We start from the raw sequence: 20718 nt of genomic DNA, 5'->3' as shown, positions 1-20718 counted from the left end.
ACAAAAAATAATTTGAGTTAAATGTGTCGTAATGGTATACTTTTGGGTTTTTTTGTGGTTTTTTTCCATTTTGTTTTTATGAAAGTAATTAGATAGACGGATTTGGTGAGCTTAGCGTGAAGTAAATTTGAGAACTTTAGCAACATCACGTCAGGCTCCTCGTTTGTCGTAATTATTCTAATAAAATATCACTACATAGGAATTAACTCCCTCCATTGTAGGTACGTTATCAATAAAGTCCATGTATTATGTACGTTATCGTTCGTACGTACGACGTCTACCATACCTATTAGCTACAACACCCGCGCCGGAGCCGGTCTAACCTGAAGACTTCCATTTTCGAGTGCAGTTACAGTCAGCACGACTTCTTCGCGCTTGAGATGCTTCTCCGCAGTCCTGAAGCCGGCGAGGGACGCGAGCTCACTGACGGACTCGGCAATCTTGTCCGTGCAGTCGATGATGTCGATGAGAAGCGAGCTGACGGTGGCGGCGTGGACAATGTCAAGGAGGTCAGTCGCATCCTCCCAGGAGGTCGTCTTGAGCAGCGACTTGAGGGCTTTTGCGGCGGCTCGGGACTTCTCGAGGTGGGGAGTCGCGGAGGACGGTGCGGTCATCGTCTTGAGGGAAGATGAGAGTTGCTTCAAAGCTCTTGCGGCTTCCATGCTCATCTCTACGCAGAGCTCTTTGAGCCTGGTTTGAACTTGTGGTGGCGCCTGAAAATGACGAGATTGTGATCACGTTATTACTATTGATATATCAATTTCAGTAAATAAAGTCTATGATTGCTTCGAGGTTAGTTCTGAACGCCGCGTAACATGTTGCAAATTTTATGTAGATTTCATAGAAAAATTACAAAAGGGTGTTCAAATATAGTCATTCATTATTTAAAAAAAGTGTTATCATTGCAATTAATCAGTATGCCGATTTTATATACAACACCATAATATGTTTAACATTACCCTTTCTAACAATATTAAGTATTTTGCATGAAATTCAAATAACGGTACGTCCAAATAGTATATAATACGTTATCTTTCACAGGAAATATCTTTTATCGACCATACATGATTAATTATCCACATACAACAGAACCAACATACATGACAATCAAGAAATTAAAAATAGCTAGTGAAATGCAGAAAAACAGAGTCAATCACACTCCAAAAACATTGCCATCCACGTCGCGTTGCGTGTGAGCCTAACTCACATGTGCCATCGGATGAGATGGGGGTCGCCAAAACCCACTTGATCTGGCGGTGGATGTGAGCTGCAAGCCGGGTGAGCTCAATACTTATCTATTAGTTAATGCAATTAGACATCAACTTACATGGAATTTCGAGGTTTGGTAGCCATCAAGGGCTTCAATTCTGTAGGCACATTGACGAATGGAAGCTCCAATCTTTAGGTATTGCTTCCACGGATGACGAAAGCGGAACTGGCCGTGACGTGGTTCCCAACTCGCTAAAATTGCCTGACATTATCATCGTAAATCATGTGTCATTATTATGTGAACACAATTAAGTGACAATTCACATGTGTGAGCGTCGACTAGAAAAATTTGAGGAAGTAGTTGTACCCACCAGAGACTCTTCGTTGCTCTTCGTTCCGAGAACACTTTTATATCCTCGAACAAGCGACTTGTCTTGATTCGAGTCACCATCTTCTTCTGATTCTCTTAAGGATTCATCTCCAAATCCTGAAAGAAAGGAAAAACATATATTGCATTCAATCTTTTTCCCTGTAATTACAAAATGATGTATCTCTTTTGACATTGTTTTTAGGGTTTGGTGGATTTTCTTTCGCATTCTCCTTCATTTTTTGTCTGTATTTTGGAAGGATTTGTGTATGCCTTCCAAGAAGTTGGCAAGCTTTTCCATGTTGAGAGCGATGAGCCGGTGGAGGTCTTCGCCGGCCCAGACGGGACACACGATGATGGAGACGATCAGGCAGGCAGAGCCGCCAATGACGATGGTGGAGAGCCGCTGGTGCGCGAACTCCAGTATATCGTCCGCCCGGAAGCCCGACACTGACACCAGCGCGAACGTCAGTATGAATATCAGCATCCCGTAGTCGTACTTCGCCTTGATTCGCGGGAAGAACCTCATGAACGTCGTACCGGCGGCTGCATTTTGCAACATTATGTCAATCACCAGAAGAGCTCAATCAATTCAAACCCTGTTATTCTTCATTTCTTGAGTGCTTTTCTAATTCTCCTTAGTAAGTTAGTCACTTTACCTTGGAGAAAGACGAAGAAACTAAGCAGTATGGGCTCGACGGTTTTCCCGGAGAGACTTGCTAAGTGGCAAGCACCAACACCAAGTGCACCGGCAAGTAATGTAGCGAGTCCTCTATTCGACCCTTTACTTAGAGTGGCCCCTGAAAATGTTTTCTAAGTGGGTACATTTGCTTCATGAAAAATTAATGTTTCGAAAAATATTTTCCTAAAAGAGAAATGCTTATGTAACTGTCATTAATCTACTGTGAATATAAGAGTCGTGTTTTGGACCACTAAAAATAAATAACAGATCATTAGAAATTGTTGTGGAGTTCATTCATTCAAGAATTTATGACTCACAGCATGCTGTTATTCTAATAGTAGCAAAAAGACTGTTATACTAGCAAAGCCATTTCTAAAAATAATTGTTTATAACATTTGAAATAATTAGTTAATGAGAAATGTTATCATTGTCGACAATAATTTACGTGAAAACATTTTCATGAATGATAAAAATATTTTTGTTCATTCATTTTTGTAAGCAATACAAGCGATTAAATGTATATATGGTAGAATTTGTACCAAATTCAGTCCATCGTGGTTCAAGAAACAAAGTCCGACGAAGCACCGACTGTGGGTTTACAATAAACTTACCGACGTAGAATTCGAAGACGACCACCACGGTCATGATGGCCCAGACTGCGTTGTCGCCGAAGTTGTCGTAGAGTGGCTGGAAGTAATAGATCAACGACACTAAAGAAAGTGCAAACCCTACTTTGAGTGAATGAGTGGCTCGTCTTGGGTCATCTTGCCCAAGCTTCACTGCCTTCCTGGCCACCTCCACCGCTTTCGCCATCAAGCTCTTGGGCAAGCCCATCGACCGCCTCCATGCGCGAGCGAGGGCTCCAACTGTCTCTTGGCTTGTCGCAACACCCATTTCCAAACTCGCCATGGCTCAAATGAGTGAGCACAGACTCTGCATGCAGACAGAAGGGAGCAAGAGGAGAGGTGGGAGGCCTCTGTTGTGAGGGGGGTTGAAGTCTGGAAATGCCTTAGTCTGTGAAGGGGGTCTCAAGGGTCTCCTATTTATGAAGGAGAATAAGCATATCGAGATGGCAATGATGTCAAAAATTTCGTCTTGTAAGTTGCACGGTGGAAGTGCAATGTTGAAATTTGTAAGGAGGTCATTCCGAACCCCAGCTATTAAGGTTTCCCATTAAGAGCAGGTCACAGTTGCTCGAAAGAAGACAAATTAGGTTTTCATAAAGGTCCCCCTGGCTGAATAAAAAGGTTTAATAAACTCCCATCGCCATCAATTTTCAATCACCTCGATGCCTGTTTTTTTGAGATAATTGTCTAAAAAATGATAAAAATATTTTACGGCGATCAATTCAATTATAAGTTTTTGTCAATTTAGTCCTAAATATAGTTATTCCAGCAAATTTTAATCAGGAATCACTTATGTGGTTGTCGGTCGTCTTACGTAGTATGACTGGTACTGACGTTGACAGTTTTTGCAATTTTAAAAAAAAAAATTTATTGATTTTTTTTATTTTTACCTTTTCGTTTATTTTTTCTTCTTTTTACACAAGGTCAGTGATGAGACCCTGGGCGAGGGTTGTGGCCCTCGCCAGATTTGGCGAGGGCATCATGACCCTCACTGGTCATGTCACGTAGGACGGCCCTCCAAGGCTCTCGGAGGGGGTCGTCGGCCTTGTGTAAAAAGTATAAAAAATAAGAAAATAAGAAAAAATAACAAATTCAGTTAAAAAAATTCATAAGTGTGAAAAAAATGTCCACATTAGCATCTGCCATGCCATGTAGGCTAACCAGCTCCCACGTCAATAATTTTCAATTAAATTTTAGCCGGAATGACTATATTAACTAATCGTCAAAAGGTTTATGATTAAATTGACACAATTAAAAAAAGTTTAGAACTGAATTGGTCATTGTATAACAAGTTTTGGACTTTTTGGATAATTTTCCCATTTTATTCCCTAGCCTAAAGCAATTGGACTTTCTTGCCCTTCGATCCATTAATTTCGTTGCCCTTCGCTCAGATCTTGTTTCGAAAAAACTTTGTTTTTTGGGGTAATTTGTCTCCTCCTTTTTACCAAAATCGTTCGGGTATAACCGAAGGGCAGGCACCAGCGCTGCACCATGAAGGGGCCGGCGATCTCCACCAGCCCTTTTCCATGAAGGGCGACCGCGGCTCACTAGTGAGAGAAAAAAAAAATGCTACATCAGCATTTTCCATTAGCTAAATTGATGGTGTTGATGAGAAGACTTGATTGCATTTTTTGAAAGTTTTAGGACTTAATCGCACTTTTGCGACAAGTTTTAAAACTTTCAATAAGTCCTATTGTAATGTCAGTTTTAGGACTTAAAAGGAGTTTGTTTCCACTTTAGGGAAAATTACCAAAAAAAGTCTTGTACCTATTGTAATATCGATTTAGTTCTAAAACTTTCAATTTTATCATAAACATTTTAATGATTTAATAATGTAGTCCTTCCGGCCAGTTTTGACCGAAAATCATTGACATGGATGCCGACCATCCAACGTGGCACGGCCAGCGCTGAAATGGATAATTTTTACGATTTTTTAATTTTTCTGATTTATTTATTTATTTCTTTTCTTTTCTTTTCTTTTTCACTATGGCCGACAAGGGTTGCTTGAGCTCGTCGGCCGCTGGGCGAGGGCCTCGCCGACCTTAGTGGGATAAAACAAGAAAAGTAAACATAGAAATATAAATAAAAAATTTAGAAAAATTTGTCCACATCAACACGGCTCGTCGCAAGCCGTGTCATGTAGGATGACTAACATTCACGTCATCGATTTCTAATCGAAATTGGCCGGAAGGACTGTATTGACGAATTGTCAAAAAGTTTAAGACTAAATTGATCAAATTAAAAAGGTTTATGATTGAAATGGCATAGGACATTTTTCGTTATTAGCCCCTCACTCTATGATAGATTATTTCTAGCGTTAACTTCTCTCTCAAGTTCGAACCGTTTACGAAATCCGACCCGATCGGAGGATACTTAAGTGTCCAAGGAAAATCTTGGTTGAATTTTGATCTAATCAAAATCGATGTGATCTTCTTTTATCCAAGATTGAACGCGAGATTGGTTTTGGAAATAAAAGAATCTGATGACATGTTTTTTTGTGGACGAGGATTATTATTCTGTTGAAAGAAATTTCCAATTCGGCCAAGAGTTGGACTTCTTGCCAAAACCGTACAATGGACGTCAATCTTTGACACTTAAAATCCCTGCAAGTGGATTTCTTTTTCTTGGCACAGACAAGTCCTCCGCTGCCGTTGATGGTAAAAGAAAAGTGTCGCACCGTACAGGGTACGCTTCTTGCTGCTAGCCGTACGAAAAGCTCTTTGCATTGGGCTTCAAACACGCACGATTTTGTGCCATGAATTTTCCGACCAATTGAATTGCTTATCTATAAACACTTTAGGTTTAAACTTAATATAGATATGAGAAACACTCGAGCTTATGTGCAGTTGTAATTCTGATTTTCTAATTACATCGAATTGTTTACCGCCGACTCTCCCCGTGGATGTAGGTACCAACACTCAGACCGAACCACGTAAATTTTTGGTATCATTTATTGTTTCTCGTTTATTTCTCCGGTTCTCTCGCATTGACTCAATTTCACGTTCCCATTACAACATTCCAGTCAATCTCTAATGTACAATGGAAAGGAATCTAGAACGCAGGCGTGAACCATACCTGGTCCCCTCAAAACTTCAAAAAGAGGGTGCTATGCATAATAATAATGTTTCTAACGAAATATTTGACTTGGGCTGAGCTTAATGTAAATGTGTGTCTCATCCGCTTGACCTCCCGAATGTTCCGCAATGTGGTCTTTTGAATAAACTATATTGCAGAACATTGTCGTTTGCCTCGACATTGTACGCAATTTCAAGGTCGTGCATTGAATATAGTCTTGCTTGTCCACGTTAAATTGGACCAGGGAATGTGAAACATATTTAACATAGCTATACTTGGTCGGCACCTCAAACTACGTAGTAATTACTGGGATTTAACAAGTCCCTCGCTGATCTCGCCAATCGTATGTTAATATAACAAAAATGCCGATACGTTACGTAATTACGGAATGATGAAACTATATCCGTGTCACGGGTCTTCCGTACACGAAATGCGCGAGTCTCGAAGGGTATTGGCCCGTCGAATCGACTCGGTCCACGCAGGATCGGGTCGTTTGGTCTGGAATCGTGACAGCCAGCAATAGGCCACGCGAAATCCATCACCGTTGACGGTCATAATTAACTCGGTCCACGGCTCGGTCAGGATGGTGTGGGTTGGAATCATCACGGTTGGTGTGAGACCACGTGAAATCCCACCTCGATCGGATCTAGAAAGGTACCCGATCAGACTGGTTTCGAGGGAATGTTACAACATGGGAACATCTGGATAAGCGTAGGGTCCGGTGGTGGCTAACTCAAAAGAGTGCGGACAGTTGAAACAAATTAGACCTTCGAGAAAGGACCGATGTTTCAATAATCCAATGTATTTTTCTACAAGTGTCAACTCCCCTTTTCGCCGGGACAACAAAATGAAATAATTAATGTATCTAACTCCTCATTGGACATAAAAAAATATATAAAAGAAACAAGATTAAATTCATTGCTCAAACTTGGCAGGGTCTGAAGGGAACATGCTTTCTATTTTTCTATTAAGCATAAAGACTATGTTTATAGGCTCCATTTGTTTAACGGAAAAGGAAAATATTTTCCTACCAAATCTTAAATTCAAAAAAAAAAAATTCGATTATCATTTTCCAAGATATGATTAGGTATCGGCGCTTGGGCACAGGAACCCCAACACTCGTTCTCGGGCCCTTGATGGCAGGGTTGGGTCCCCAGTGCCCAAGCCTGGGTCCACCAAGGCCGGGGCCAGGTCCATCTAAGGATCGAGCTCTTCGGCGAGGCTTGACCTCGTCGGATTGGGCGAGCTTGAGCCTCACTAGCCCTCTCCTGAGGCTAGTTGACCGACAGAGAAAGAAAGAAAAAGAAAAGAAGAAGAAGAAAAGATAAAATAATATAAAAAATTTATTAAAAAAAATATACATGTCAATGCCGGCCGTGCCACGAAGAACAGCTGACGTCCATATTAGCAATTTTGGTAATTTTCATGCCCGAATAGTGTATATCTATTTAGGAAAACCAAATGATAGAAAATAATTTCCGGTTCATTTTCAGGTCTCAACCAAACACAGAAAAATATTGTCATTTTTATGGAGAATAACTTCCTAGAAAATATATTCTAAAAATTTCGCATTTTTCCACGAAAAAAACAAAGCCATAGTTTCAAAATATGAACTATTATCAACCTTTCTTTTTTTCGCCAACAAAAAGCAGAAAGCAATGATCAAATGTATAAGAATTAGACCTATCAAATGGGTGAGTCGGGTCGAAAATGGTCCGACCCATTTTGATCTCCATTTTTATCCTTTTCCATGCAATACAAATCCAGTGATCCATACCTGACTCATACCTAGCTCATATTGCTAAAACACTTCCGTATTTAATCAAACCTATGATAACTTAAATCTGTCAAATGGATGGGTTGGATCGAAAATGGCTAATTCGAATTGACCCATTTATACACAATATATTTTTAGCGACCCAATCCCAACCCAACCCTATTTCGCCGGAATTACTCCCGTAGCGAAATATAATTCACCAAACGTCGTTCTTTGGCTTTTAATGAAAAATGACCGGGTTCAGTGGCAACTTTGGATAGGAGATATCCAGACGAGAAAAGGAACCCACTCGTTTCAACCAAACAATGCAAATTCAAGCCATAATAATACTTGATCGACGAGAAACTTGAGTAAAATAACTAATTTAAACAAGTTCCACCGGCTGCTGACTGGCAACATCATTCTCCGATCTCATCGATACCATATTATGTTGCATCATTCTCCGATCTCATCGATACCATGTTATGTTGATGCTAAAATTAAGGCATAGATATATGCAGTTAAGGAAACTCAACTATAGTGCGGAAAGCTTAAAGATAAAAATATAGCATTTTGATTGTAATTTTTCCGAGGAGGGGGGGGGGGGGTTTGGGGTTGGTTTAGGTGTGGTAACCGTCTTGTGATGACACCTGTGTCTTATGATGACACCTGTCGACTCTCATCAGATAACCACCATCGATCTCATCTTCACTCTCCATTTTTTAGCTCCATGTTACCCACATCTTCAAGTAACCGTATCTATCATGTGTAAGACTGTATGTTCCTATCAATCAAGATTGAACCCTCGCGCAGCAACAGTTTCGCCGATAACTTTCATGACCAAATCTTCAAGCGGTAACTGTTCCCTCCTTGACTTTAGCTCTTTTCAAGTTTCAAACACTCAAAATTTCCTGCCGACATAATTGGCGGTTGCCAATTGTCTGTCATCGTATTTCGACAACTAAGTCTGCAGCAGGCTTATATTACCTTTTTGATCGATGGACATGAATTTTACTAGACATTATGCGTTATACACATATATTGTTTCTATTTTGGATATTCCTTAATTTTTATGGGATTTGTTTTACTGTCGACGACCTAAATTATTATTGGTGTCAACAGACCCAAACTCCAATTTTTAACAATTTTTCTTCTTACTTATCGCATCTGAAGAACAGACGACTCTTGGACCAAAAATAAAAAAATGAGCGGACAACTCTGTGGATCTGCTCACTAAGTTGGTGTGGGACCTCGGGTGCCCGATTGGGTCATGGGCTAGGACAGAGAAGACAAACGAACTTAATTGACTTATGAAGAAAGGCCGTTGTCTCTTTTGAAAATTCGGGACAAATATGTCATGAACATTAATTTAAATATTTTTTGTAAAATAAAAAAAAATTAGAATGAATATGTGATGGGTATCGGTTTAGGTTGTTAATGGTATGGATGATGTTTGTTCTTTAAGAAACTTAATGGCATGTGCAGTCGAGTCAGCTCTTGAGTTAACCCCACTACTCGTCGTATTTGGTTTGGTATTGCGACCGCGCATGACTTTGAGACCCAATGAACATCGCTTATTCTGGTGTTTATCGGTGGTGGTATACAATTAGTTTACGTACTAATGAAGAGTACTTGTAATGCCAAAAAAACGAGGAGGCTGAGCGTGAAGTCATCCCCAGCTCCAACACGAACTTCAGCTTCTTCTCTTCTTCTTCTCTTCTTCTTCTTCTTCTTCTGCCTCTCTCTCTCTCTCTCTCTCTCTGAAATTCAACCGCAGAGGAGAAATATGTAGACTCCAGATGACGCCCGCAGCGTCCGTGTCGACATTGCATTTTCTCGTCTTGGAGGTTATCGAGTCACTCGTTTTGCTTCTGCTCATTTCAATCGCTCCCCTGTGGTGACCGCGCGCGATTTCTTCCTCTAAGCGGGTTTGAGATGGGAACTGGATTCGAATCCGTCTGCACGTCGTTCTAGTCAATTCCGGGGGTTCGTTTGTCTTGTGCCCTGATGATTCGCCGCTCGCGATGTGGAATGGTTGGTCGTTTTAGTCAGTTCCGGTGAGATGCCATGGCAGCGTCGTCGGCTTGCTCGGCTGTGGCCTTGGTGGAGGATGAAGAACAGAAGAAGTAGTCTGAAAGGGTCATCTTTGTTGGCCCATTAAAGTTTAACCAACCCATAATATGAGTCATGGAATGGGAAAATTGTCCAAAAAATCATAAACATATTATATTTTTGCCGATTGAATCTTAAAATATTTAATTGTGCCAATTGAATCCTAAACATTTTCACTTTTTGCCAATTGAGTCCAACCGACCAATTTTGATCGGAATTCGCTAAAGTGGACGTCGGCCATCTTGCGTGGTACGGCCAGTGCTGACATGAACAAATTTTAATAATATTTTTTCGATTTTATATTTTTTTTTATTGTTTCTTTTCTTTTTTTTCCTTCCCTTCTTCCTCTAGTCGGTCCTCGGGCCTTAGACATAGACAACAACTAACCAGAATCGAGGGCCGGCGAGGTCGATCTCGAGTGAGCCTCGCCCACCCCTATCGAGGCTCGAGCTCATCGTCGCTGGGTGAGGCTCGAACTCACCAGATCCGGCGAGGTCTGGCGAGGTCGACCTTGTCTAGCGACAGCGAGGTCAAAGCTCGCCCTCATCAATGGTTGATGGGGGCAAGTTTCGCCAGAGGCTGATGAGGCCTTGCCTTTAGCCAAGGCTAGAGGAAGAAGAGAAGCAAAAAAATAAAGAGAAAGAAGAAAAAAAAAAGGAAAAATAAAAATATATATATCAAAATGGAAGAAATATCAAAATATTATTAAAAATATCCATGTCGGTGCCGGTCATGTTACGTAGGACAACCGGCATTTACGTTAGTGATTTTCGACTAAAATTTGCCGAATGGACTTAATTGATAAAACGTGAAAAAATTTAGGATTCAATTGATACAATTAAAAGATTTAGAACTGAATTGGCAAAAGTGCAATAAGTTTAAGACTTTTTGGATAATTTTCCCATCATACACCTCTAATCCGAAATGAAAAGCATTGGAGTACACAAGAGAGATCATATCATAGCAAATCACATCAACATTGAATGTGTCCAATTTTAATCTGCACAGTTTAGTACTTTCCCACAAATAATTTCATTCCCAGTCCCTCATAAGTTTATATATTTTTAACATATCGGGTAGTGGTCCAAAATAGAAATAAAAAATCCCAAATTAATGTTGAAGTATTGTTGAAGATGAGTTGTTTGTCACAGCTTTCGGAACGATGGATTCGAGAGTAAGTGAACACACCACCCCCTCATGGAACACAAACCTTTTAGAAATCATGTTCTCGTGTGATTGAACTGCGTTGGTCATTTCGATTCGTTTATGCACGTTCGATTGTAGAACTCCTATTTTGTTGTTCGAGAGAATGGCAATGATAGCACGATGATAAGGGCGATCATAAGCTCGCGATATGGTAGATTCCAAAGCATGAGATCATCGAATTGGTGAAGACGATTTTAGTTCGAGACAATCAATTCGTGATGTTAAAAGTTGATAAATCAATTGAATGGCGCACATTGGTTTGGCTTCTTTTCTTCCTCTCCCACTTGCTATGTATGTATGTATATATGAAAAAAGACAGCAAGCTATACGTACAAACACACACCAAATAACTTGAGAAACAAACAGGAAGGAGTGAATCCCCTACTGCTTCATCTAAGCCAAAAGATATACAGGTCTTCATCTGTCCTCGAGACATAACATTACATAGAAGAGAAGACCATCGGGGGAAGCAACATGAATTCCTCATTTTAGGCTCTATCTCCAGGACACAGTTAAGCACAAGCAACCACGCAATAAACAAAAAACTTATGTTACACATAATCTAAACCAGATTATTTTGCACCTGTCATTCATTGCCATCAAACTAAAATAGCATCTCAGTCACCTGCCTACTGAAAACTTCATTCCTGAGGATCACGATTGCGCGAAGGCATTAAACTCAATGCGGTTAAGGTTTGTGCTTGCACCTAGTAATCGGACTTTCCACCAAAAAAATAAAAATCGGACTTGCACGATGCCAATTCGAACTATATCATTTCTGATATCTAAATTCAGAGCATATACCTCCAGGTTTGACAGGCACCACAAGAACGTCATCCTTTTGCCTTTTCTGCCAGGCACATGGTGCTCCTGTAAAACTCATTTAACAATGGGAAAGATCTTTGAGGAGGGTGTTTTATATTTTAGCATTTTCAGTGTCCATTCAAAATGATCGCTTGTAGAATTCGCAAAGAGTTCTTTTTTCATCCCCCATTGCCTCATAACCTTTTGCTTCTCAAGTAAAATGTAGACCCTTGAGCGAAGCCACATAAGATCTCAAGGAGAACAAGTTGTCTAACATGACGTAGAGATTTTGCTTTCTCATTTTCTTTCCATTGAGAGAGAGAGAGAGGGAGAGAGAGAGAGAGAGAGAGAGAGAGAAGGAGAGGGAGCAATCATTTGAGAATGTTCAAATCCAAACAAGAATAGTGAAGAAATAGAGGTTACAAGAGTCCGCGGTACAGATTACAAGGAGTCCCACGTAGGTAAGGAACAGGCAAAACATTTTTAAGAGTGCCAATTCCGAACAAACATTTCATTTGATCATATGTCCAGCCCAGTAATGTCAAGTTCCCTCAGGAACAGCTGCAACAAAAATCAAACAAATGAATTGCAGATTTTCCCCGCCTATCCATATCGAATCGTTGAGCGAGAGGAGCAGATCAGTCATCCTAGAAAGCCCTCCCGCTACCCTATCGTGGGTCAACCGTTGAGCAGTTAAGCCACTTAACAACAGCTGGACAGATTTGGGCTGGAGTCCATGTTAGTCATTGCAAGCAAGAACCAAGCTCGCTCTCAACACTTGCCAGACCAAAGAGAATATATAGCAGGTGGTCACTGCACAATCTTGGGCATAGCAGCAGCCATACAGGGCTGGACCATGGGAATTCTCTCCATGGCAGTGTCCTGCACTGGACTGCCCTTGGCAGTTTTCTCCAAAAGAGGAACGAGTGACATAAATATCTCCATCCTCGTCACATCTCGATTTGCCTGCAAAAATTTGCAATAGTGAAAAAGACAGCGCTTAATGTACAAAGGAGGAGATCCTCTCATAGGCGGTAAGAATGAGTTCAGACTGATGATTGGAAAAGGGATGATTCGTTTAAACTTGAGACACGCCAACTCCACGTTTATAAGTAGAAACTCTGTAATATGCCAAAGGACGGAAAACAATAGTCGGGCAAGGGCAAAGTGTTAAATTAGATGATCACCTCCACAGCAAATTGTGCCCAAATCTTGTCATTCCGGGCTTCCACCACCCCCTTAAGAATGGTCAATCCTAATCCTCGGATAATGTCAGCTATCTCTAGAAAGTAACCCCGTTCTTGACAAAGCATCTGTTGCAAACCTTAACATAAATGAGGCAGATATCTGGAATTCTTCAGACAGAATTAAGTAAATAGGAGATCACAGTCGATACCTCTACAAGCATCTGACGGGGTGGGTTAAGATCCTCGACAATGATTGGGCAGACCATTGACTGTGAACCTACTTCAAATGCCCATGTTGCTCCGCCCTCAAAATTGTCTTTCAAAAGCAATCCACCTTCTCTGTCAATGATCTGCATCTTAAGACAAGAAACTCGTGAGCTACCTAAGGTGATCTTTTCATGCAAAGATAGATTGCCAAAAGGCTGAGAAATCATAAAAATCATAATCTATCCACCCACAATTCCCAGCATACTCCAATGCAGAAAACCGAGGAAAATAGGTATAACATTTTACTTGGACATTGGTGCCAAGAGGAATCAATTCTGAGAGAATAGCGATTGTTGCCATCAAGCATTTCAATGTTTCCTTATTTTAGAAGGGCCCCATCCACACAAACGAGTGTGCATGCACAAGAGAGAGAGAGAGAGAGAGAGAGAGGTGGGGGGGGGGGGAGCATACTTTGGATTCCGCAGTTTGTTTTAGCTTGTCAGCATGCTTCGTGACACCCTGAAGGAAAAGCATGTGCTTGATGGTATGTTCCAGCAGAGCATCTATACTACACTGTTGAGGCCCAAAGCAGTTGAAGTTATTTAGGCATCATAATGTGAACATCATAAAGATTAAACAGTAGATATCGAATAGTGGGAAAATAAGTAAAAAGAGCATTACTTTTGCCCCATTGGGTACAATTTCCCGCAGCTCCTTTACACGATCTTGAATCATCTGGCGGTCCTTTGGCCTGGGTCTTGGATTCTCTCCAGGTTTTAACCTTTTACGATTTGATTTTATCCGTTCATCAGGCTTCTTGGAATAACCAGTGGAGACACTACTGTCACGCTTCATTGCATGACTCTGCTCAACCCAAGAACTAATCTGCGATCCACAGAAGGAATGACTGCGTGTTCCCTCCTTGCTCTGGCCAGATATGAAAGAACAAGGGGCTGTTGTCCCAACCTTTTCCAGAGGCTTTGGGAATCCAAAAGACTCCCGTTGCACCTTGTCCAGCACACTAAAGCAGCTATAGCTGGAAGAACTACTAGGGACACTGGAGCTACTGACGTTTGTCAATGTCATCTTACAGGATACAGCATCATCTGCACATTGCTTCGGAGCTCTAGTAACCACAGCATCTAAAAGATCACCACCTCCGGCACCAGCCCCCAAGAAAACACCACTTTCTGAAAAGCTCTCACTAGTTGAGTATAAAGCGGAACCAGAGTCCTGCTTTAACACTGAAATCAACGTTTCCTTGCCCATCTTCCCAGGGCTCCCATCAAGCCCGCCACCATTTACTTTACCGAAATTGCTGTTTAGTATTTTATTTTTGAATTCCACACCCAATATGTCAAATAAATCATCTCCTGATGAATTATGTGAAGTTTCTTCCACAAACCTAAAATTTGTGCTATTACGCTTCTCATAAGCATGACGAGACTGGGGAATGAGCTCCTTCACTGACACATGCTCATTTGAATCATTGAAGGCTCCCGCGAGAGCACTTTCCATCTGCAGTTGCCCAGAAGGAAAATCAATTCCAGTAGCTTTCATGTCCATGGGATGATTTGTCTGATTTGAGCCTCCTGAAAGCAAATGGCTCATTTCAGTGGTGGTACGGTCATCTACACTCAGTAAAGGGATACCCTCCAAGTTTGATGAATCACTCCCACGGACCTTGACCTCATCCATATTTGTGAAAACCGGTCTTGAAATTTCCTTTAGTTGACAACTCATTCCATTATTGACCCCATGCAATGGAGTTATGTCTGAAACTTTATGCATATCAATGTGCCCTGCCCCATTTATTCTCAATTGAGAAGTGCCACAGCCATCTAATGCACGACTCTTTTCAATGATAAGGTTTCGAGCACAGACATCTGAATATAAATTCATCTCTGTCGATATCATGTGGTTGCGGGTAACACCTGATTGGCCAAAACCACTTCGATGATAAGATTCTGTCCTTACATTAGACAAAGCAGCCTGCTGGTGCGGCCATACCTCAAGTGTACTGCAAACTGATTGGGATCCAACATCTTTAGCTCCAAGTTGGCCATGGGATTCGAGCAAACTCAATGGCTGGTTAGAAGTCTGAAATCCTAAAGCAGAGGTCCAAGGACTATCTTGAACTCGTGTTATTTGAGAACAAGATTGATGATTAGCGAGGCCTGACAAATTAGCATTGGTGCTCATGACCTTACCATTTCTAGATAGATTTGCAACAGGCATTCCAAGAGAAACAGCTAATTTGGCTTCATACGTGTCAGAACACACGGAACCCGGGACAAACCCTAGTTGCAGGATCAAACTCCTCACTTCATCCACAAATCTCACATTCTCCATAATCTGAAGGGACACCGACCAATAGATTAGAAATGTATGTTCAAAGCAACCATTACCATGCACAACTTGCTTCTTGGAGAAGTAATTGAGCCATTGATTAACCAAGTAAAGAAGAAGTTTCTATATGATCTAGACTGCAAGAACCTCAAGAAAAGAATCCTCCTTCTGACTTATGAACTCTACACGAAGAATTTGCCCGCATTAACAAATGTAAAATTACATCGCCCACCTACCACTATTTCTTCCCAGACTGTAGCTTTAATTTCCAGGCTAGAGGTTGGGCTAGCAAAAGGTCAAAGATTTTTCAATTGCCCAAATTTATGATTCTTCATGATAAGTAGCATTTCTTAACAATAGAATAAGAACAAATTCTCACATGCTCATGGAGAAGAGAGAACCTGTTGTACCACAACCAACAAATTTGCACTCAGAAGCCATGTTTGAATATACGAGTGCTCCATAATTAGTTCAGCTCTAAAAGAGATCTCGTTAAAAGTGACATTTAATTTGTTTACTAACTTATTAACTGCCTTCTGGAAGTCCAGTGACACCGACTATAACTGTTACAGTCCACAAAACTCAATATGAGAATACTAGAATCCTGCTTAAGATATGCTGCAAGAAGTTCCAAGACAATCACAGAGCCAATGACAAATAACGAAAGATCAAATAATGCTCGCACTGAAGTTGATGAAAGCAAAGCAGCTAAACAACAGAAGTGGGAGGCAGTTCTCGGACGTCACTGGGAATTATAAGTTGTTCAGAAGGAAGACTTACGTGTAAAGAAGAACCGACTTGTATAACTCCATGCAGAGTGATTGGAATGACCGCAACTGTCTGTGGACCACATAAAAAGACAAAATCATAAACAAACATGAAAGAGAAGAACATCCGAGGATATATAAAAGAATGGGTTACCTGCATTCCAGCCGAAAATTGGTGAAGCATCTCATTTTGTACCTTGAACAACCAAAATGCATTGACAAAAAACGAGTCAGATTAGGTTCAGTTATTTTTTGGTTTCGAAAACTTATGTTCCAATTCTAAAAACAGAACAACCTTCCCATGTTAATTAATTTTCTAAATGTAGGAAGCCATATGCAATCGAAATGCAACAATACCCATCGGAATATTACAATATCTTATGAAATAGAAGAAAAAGAATCTGAAGGGAGATATCTCTGATCACATTAATTGCCCAATACAAACATCCCTCTCAAAGTGCTAGAAATTGAAGAGAAAAAAGATGCGCAAACTGTAGTATGCCACCATAACTTAATTATTGATATCCTCACTCAACTCCATTAAAGAAAAAACTGTCACCAAAGGTGTGTATTCACTCCAAAATAATGGAAAACATACATGATTAGACTTCCCTATTCTCCGTGACAGTTACTCGTTCATTGATAATATCAGCAGATTTTAGGGTGTAGAATTTTGATAAAAACTCAAGAACGTAAACCATATTTTCCAAGGACCCAACTCAATATGTACTTTCCCATGTTCGAACAAAATTTCTCAGAGTCCATCTTTGTCATACCTCGAGTGGATAGGCATCCCCATTATAACTACTTGAAAGTATCCACTGATGATTTCCTGTGAACGCAGCTCGTCCTATTATTCTGAAAATATAGTAACCAACATTGTACACACTCAACTGACAAAAATGAGGAAAGCAAGCAAAAGTAAAGGAAAAAGCAGACACAGAAACTGATGCATACCCTTCCCCTACAATATTGATCTGATTTTTTATCATCATCTTGTCAATCAGTGACTGAATTTTATCCGCTGCATGATTCTCAGGCCTAGCAAAGTGATTATCAGGAGTGACCAGGCATCCATCAAACTCCCCCATTGGTACTTTGCCAATCACAGATCCAGCAGTTGGAGGAGGAACACAACATCGTAGAGGCTCATAGTAACATTCTTCCCATATTAACAGCCTGCAATGGATATGTACGTTTCTCAAATTCAACAAGGGGGGTAAGTGATGACATGTCTCAAGCTCGTGTTAAGAATTTTAAAAATGTTTACAACAGAAATTCAGTTTTCGTGCTAGAGATAACACAGACAAAAAATGATCAAGGGAAAAAGGTGCCTCAGTCTCGTCTCAGAAACTTGATATAAGTTCCGACTCCCTTCCCAGAACTACAAGTTCACAATATGCACATTGCTTGGAACAATTTTTTTCCTAATTATTCTTGAAACAGCTTTTAGAATAAGTTCTTTGCTCTGAAGTCTGAACAGCCAAAAGTCAAATGGGTGCCTGGTGGACAAATTTAATGATTCATCTTGACAATTTTCCTCAAATTATTTGTCTGAAGCAGCAGTGATTATACAAACAAATTAATATCTGGTTGGCGAATCCTTCCTGATAATTAATTCTTGAGCATTGTTATCATAATTACACGGTCTCTACTAGTTCGATAGATGCAACTAAGGAATCATTTACCTCATCATATGACAAATTCATAAAGTTTGAGAATTAATAAATTTCAAGTCATGGTATGTCACAAAACTTTCGCTGCTACGAACGAACTTCTAATATAAAATTTGCAATCAGCCGCATCTACTTGGATGTAGAAACTTTTTATTCTAGCAATTATTTTTACAGAAGGAACCAACTGGCCAGTATATAATTGTCTACGGCAAGTGCAGATCATAACAGGCGCACAGTGAAAGCACATAAAACTTGTTTTCATCTATTTGATTGGATCTTCATCCAAACCAGAAAATTCCAAAAAATTAGGAACGACAATATTACCATGTCCCACAAGATAGTCAATGAGAAATATTTTCCGAAGATAAAGATTAAACAAACCATAGACTAAGAAGACTTTAAGCTGCACATGCATATCACATCCTCTTTTAAAAATAGAAATTTTTAGGACTCAGTTTATTGGACTGCTGCGTCGAAATCTTTGACTTTTCCAGCATACCCACGACGACAAGCAACGAAAGGTCTGAGAATTCCTACATTGTGATCGACCCAAAAAAGAAAATAGAAACATCAGTGTCACAAACTAGAAAACAAGACAAGCCTAACGCAACCACTTTGACAGTTTGACTCCACCTTCAACGCTCAAGGGGCTCAACACCGACAACGAAATCACTTCCGATTACAGAAATCTCTTCTTTTATCTATATTTGTTTCGAATGCAAATAGAAAATTCATCAGAAAATGGAAGTATTTCGATTTGTTGAATGTTTTCGTCTCAGAAAATTAGCAAGTTGCTGTTTTTAATATTCTCCGATAGAGGAAAAAACTCGAAACTCTATCAAGGGTGATGATCTTTCATGCAGTTTTTTTTTTTTTTCGGAAAAAACAGCTGGAACAGAACTCGCAGCCAGAGTTCAATTCATGCATATGGGAGATAATGAACCGCTAAGGAAAAAGTTCGAATTTTCCCGGTGATTACGAGGCCGCAAGAATCCTCTGGCAACCAAACAGTCGCCGAAACTCCGGATTGAAGCCAAAAAGGAAAGCAGGAGAGCGAAGACGGACTTACTTAGGATTTTGGCAGCCGAACTTCCAGAACACGGCGTACGACCACTGATTCACACCGCAGATCGTCTTGAGAGCTTCTTTCAACAGGTACCCCATCTCGCCTCCGAGCCCCAACGAAGCTCCAAACAGCAAAAGGGCGCCGAGGGTGTGTCACGACAAAGCAACGCGCGGGCGCGGGCGCGAACCAAGCATGCACCAGCAGACAGAGGAAGGGAATCGAAAGGGGCACTAGCGGGGGGGGCCGGTGCTCGGCGGGGGCGCGAGGGTCTAACTGCCACGGCACGACCCTCGTCCCGCTTGCTTCGTCCTCAGCCCGCCGCTCCTCTTCCTCTCCGGCTCCAAGTTCCCGGACATCATGCTCCGGCAGGCCATCTCCGGCGAAAAGTCGGAGAGAGAGACACACACAGAGAGAGACAGAAGAGAGGGAGGGAGGGAGGGAAGGAGAGAGAGAGCGAGAGGGGGTGAGCTGGAGAAGGGGAGGGAAAGGAAGGGAAGCGCCCAGAGAGCCTAAATGATGCCGAAGGCTTCGAGCTTGTACATGGCCATGATCTGCTCCATCTTCGCCGCGGACGGAGAGTTCCTCGGCCAAGCGACCAGCTCTAAGCCACTGTAAGCACTACCACACAGAAACAGAGACACAGAGAGAGGGGTGAACCGGCGAGCCAGTGAACAGTGAACCAGTGACTCAGGTCTCTCGCTCGCTCGCTCGCTCGCTCGCTCGCTGCTCCGCTATCGCTGTCGCTCCGATCTACGCGCTTGGCCCCCCCGATATGTTCTCTGATGCCTCCCCCCCCGAAAACACCAAAAGTGCGTCCCTAATAAGAACGCCGGGAGGGAGGAGGGGGAAGAGAGAGAGAAGGGTCGGGGGTTTGTGAAAGGGGGCGCGGAGTTGGGCGATAATTACGGGAAACTGCCACTGAGGGCGGGGGTGAGGGCGGGGGTGCGGATATTTTAAAATGACGGGCGGGTGAGGGAGGGGAGGGGAGGGGAGGGGGAGGAGGATCGAGATGGTGGTGGTGCGGGTTGCCGTCGTGCTTGCGTCATCCGATCCCCCCGAATTTGCCAATTTTTCCCGGCTCAAGAAAAACCCAATGGCTGATGATAATAAGTCTGGCGATTTTTAATTTTAATGCGGATCTTAATTACACTTACTTATAAGTATGGAATATTGTGTATTGATTTTGTCGATGCCACGTTGGTGTCCTTCTTAGTTTGGAATGAGAATTTGACGGGGTGCTTAGAGGCGCGAATGATAACCAATCTATCTCGCCGTTTTTCATTTTTTTATTTTTGTTCTTGAAAACAGGTTTGGAACAGAAATTCAATTGGTAAAATAATTTCATTTCTCTATTTCCGGGACAAATTTTTAGCACAGAAATAGGTTTGAAACAAAAATGGAAAGCGAAAATTTTCTACTTTTCTCTTTCTGGAACAAAAACAAAAACGATAACTCTCTTTTATTACTTGCCCTCATCGCATGCCGCTGGCCCGCCGCCGCCCGCCTCGCTCGCCCCGCCGTTGTCCATCCCCACCGCTCGCCGGCCGCCGACCATCCTCCATCATCACTTTTCGGCTGTTCGCCACCTGCCTGCACGCCAACCAGCTATCCACCTCCGCCCGCCGGGAA

At 41.6% G+C, this 20718-nt stretch overlaps 2 protein-coding genes across 3 annotated transcripts; both read right to left on the bottom strand.

Annotated features, from left to right (window-relative positions):
- Positions 1 to 280: 280 nt before the first annotated feature.
- On the bottom strand, positions 281 to 3195 carry LOC115678374 (aluminum-activated malate transporter 2-like). The gene is made up of 6 exons (XM_030601751.2): positions 2870 to 3195; positions 2236 to 2376; positions 1850 to 2122; positions 1581 to 1696; positions 1328 to 1471; positions 281 to 713 (listed from the first exon to the last, which is right to left on the bottom strand). Exons 1-6 carry the CDS (start codon positions 3165 to 3167, stop codon positions 294 to 296), a joined length of 1392 nt encoding a protein of 463 aa, XP_030457611.2. The 5' UTR covers positions 3168 to 3195; the 3' UTR covers positions 281 to 293.
- Positions 3196 to 12211: 9016 nt separating this feature from the next.
- Positions 12212 to 19804, bottom strand: LOC115677134 (transcription factor LHW-like). 2 transcript variants are annotated; one of them, XM_030600218.2, is made up of 10 exons: positions 19093 to 19804; positions 17305 to 17526; positions 17124 to 17205; positions 16502 to 16543; positions 16361 to 16420; positions 13913 to 15586; positions 13703 to 13804; positions 13234 to 13380; positions 13025 to 13150; positions 12212 to 12803 (listed from the first exon to the last, which is right to left on the bottom strand). In XM_030600218.2, the coding sequence occupies exons 1-10, from the start codon at positions 19185 to 19187 to the stop codon at positions 12648 to 12650; spliced, it is 2706 nt and encodes a 901-aa protein (XP_030456078.1). In that variant the 5' UTR covers positions 19188 to 19804; the 3' UTR covers positions 12212 to 12647. The 2 variants fall into 2 exon arrangements, with proteins under 2 accessions (XP_030456078.1, XP_030456094.1); XM_030600234.2 differs by having other exon boundaries at positions 13234 to 13374.
- Positions 19805 to 20718: the final 914 nt, after the last annotated feature.

This window comes from Syzygium oleosum, unplaced genomic scaffold (assembly GCF_021117445.2).
Source record: "Syzygium oleosum isolate NSW1041296 unplaced genomic scaffold, Sole_v2.1 Sole_v2.07, whole genome shotgun sequence".
Classification (NCBI taxonomy): domain Eukaryota; kingdom Viridiplantae; phylum Streptophyta; class Magnoliopsida; order Myrtales; family Myrtaceae; genus Syzygium; species Syzygium oleosum.
This window is presented reverse-complemented; position numbering and strand designations above follow the sequence as displayed.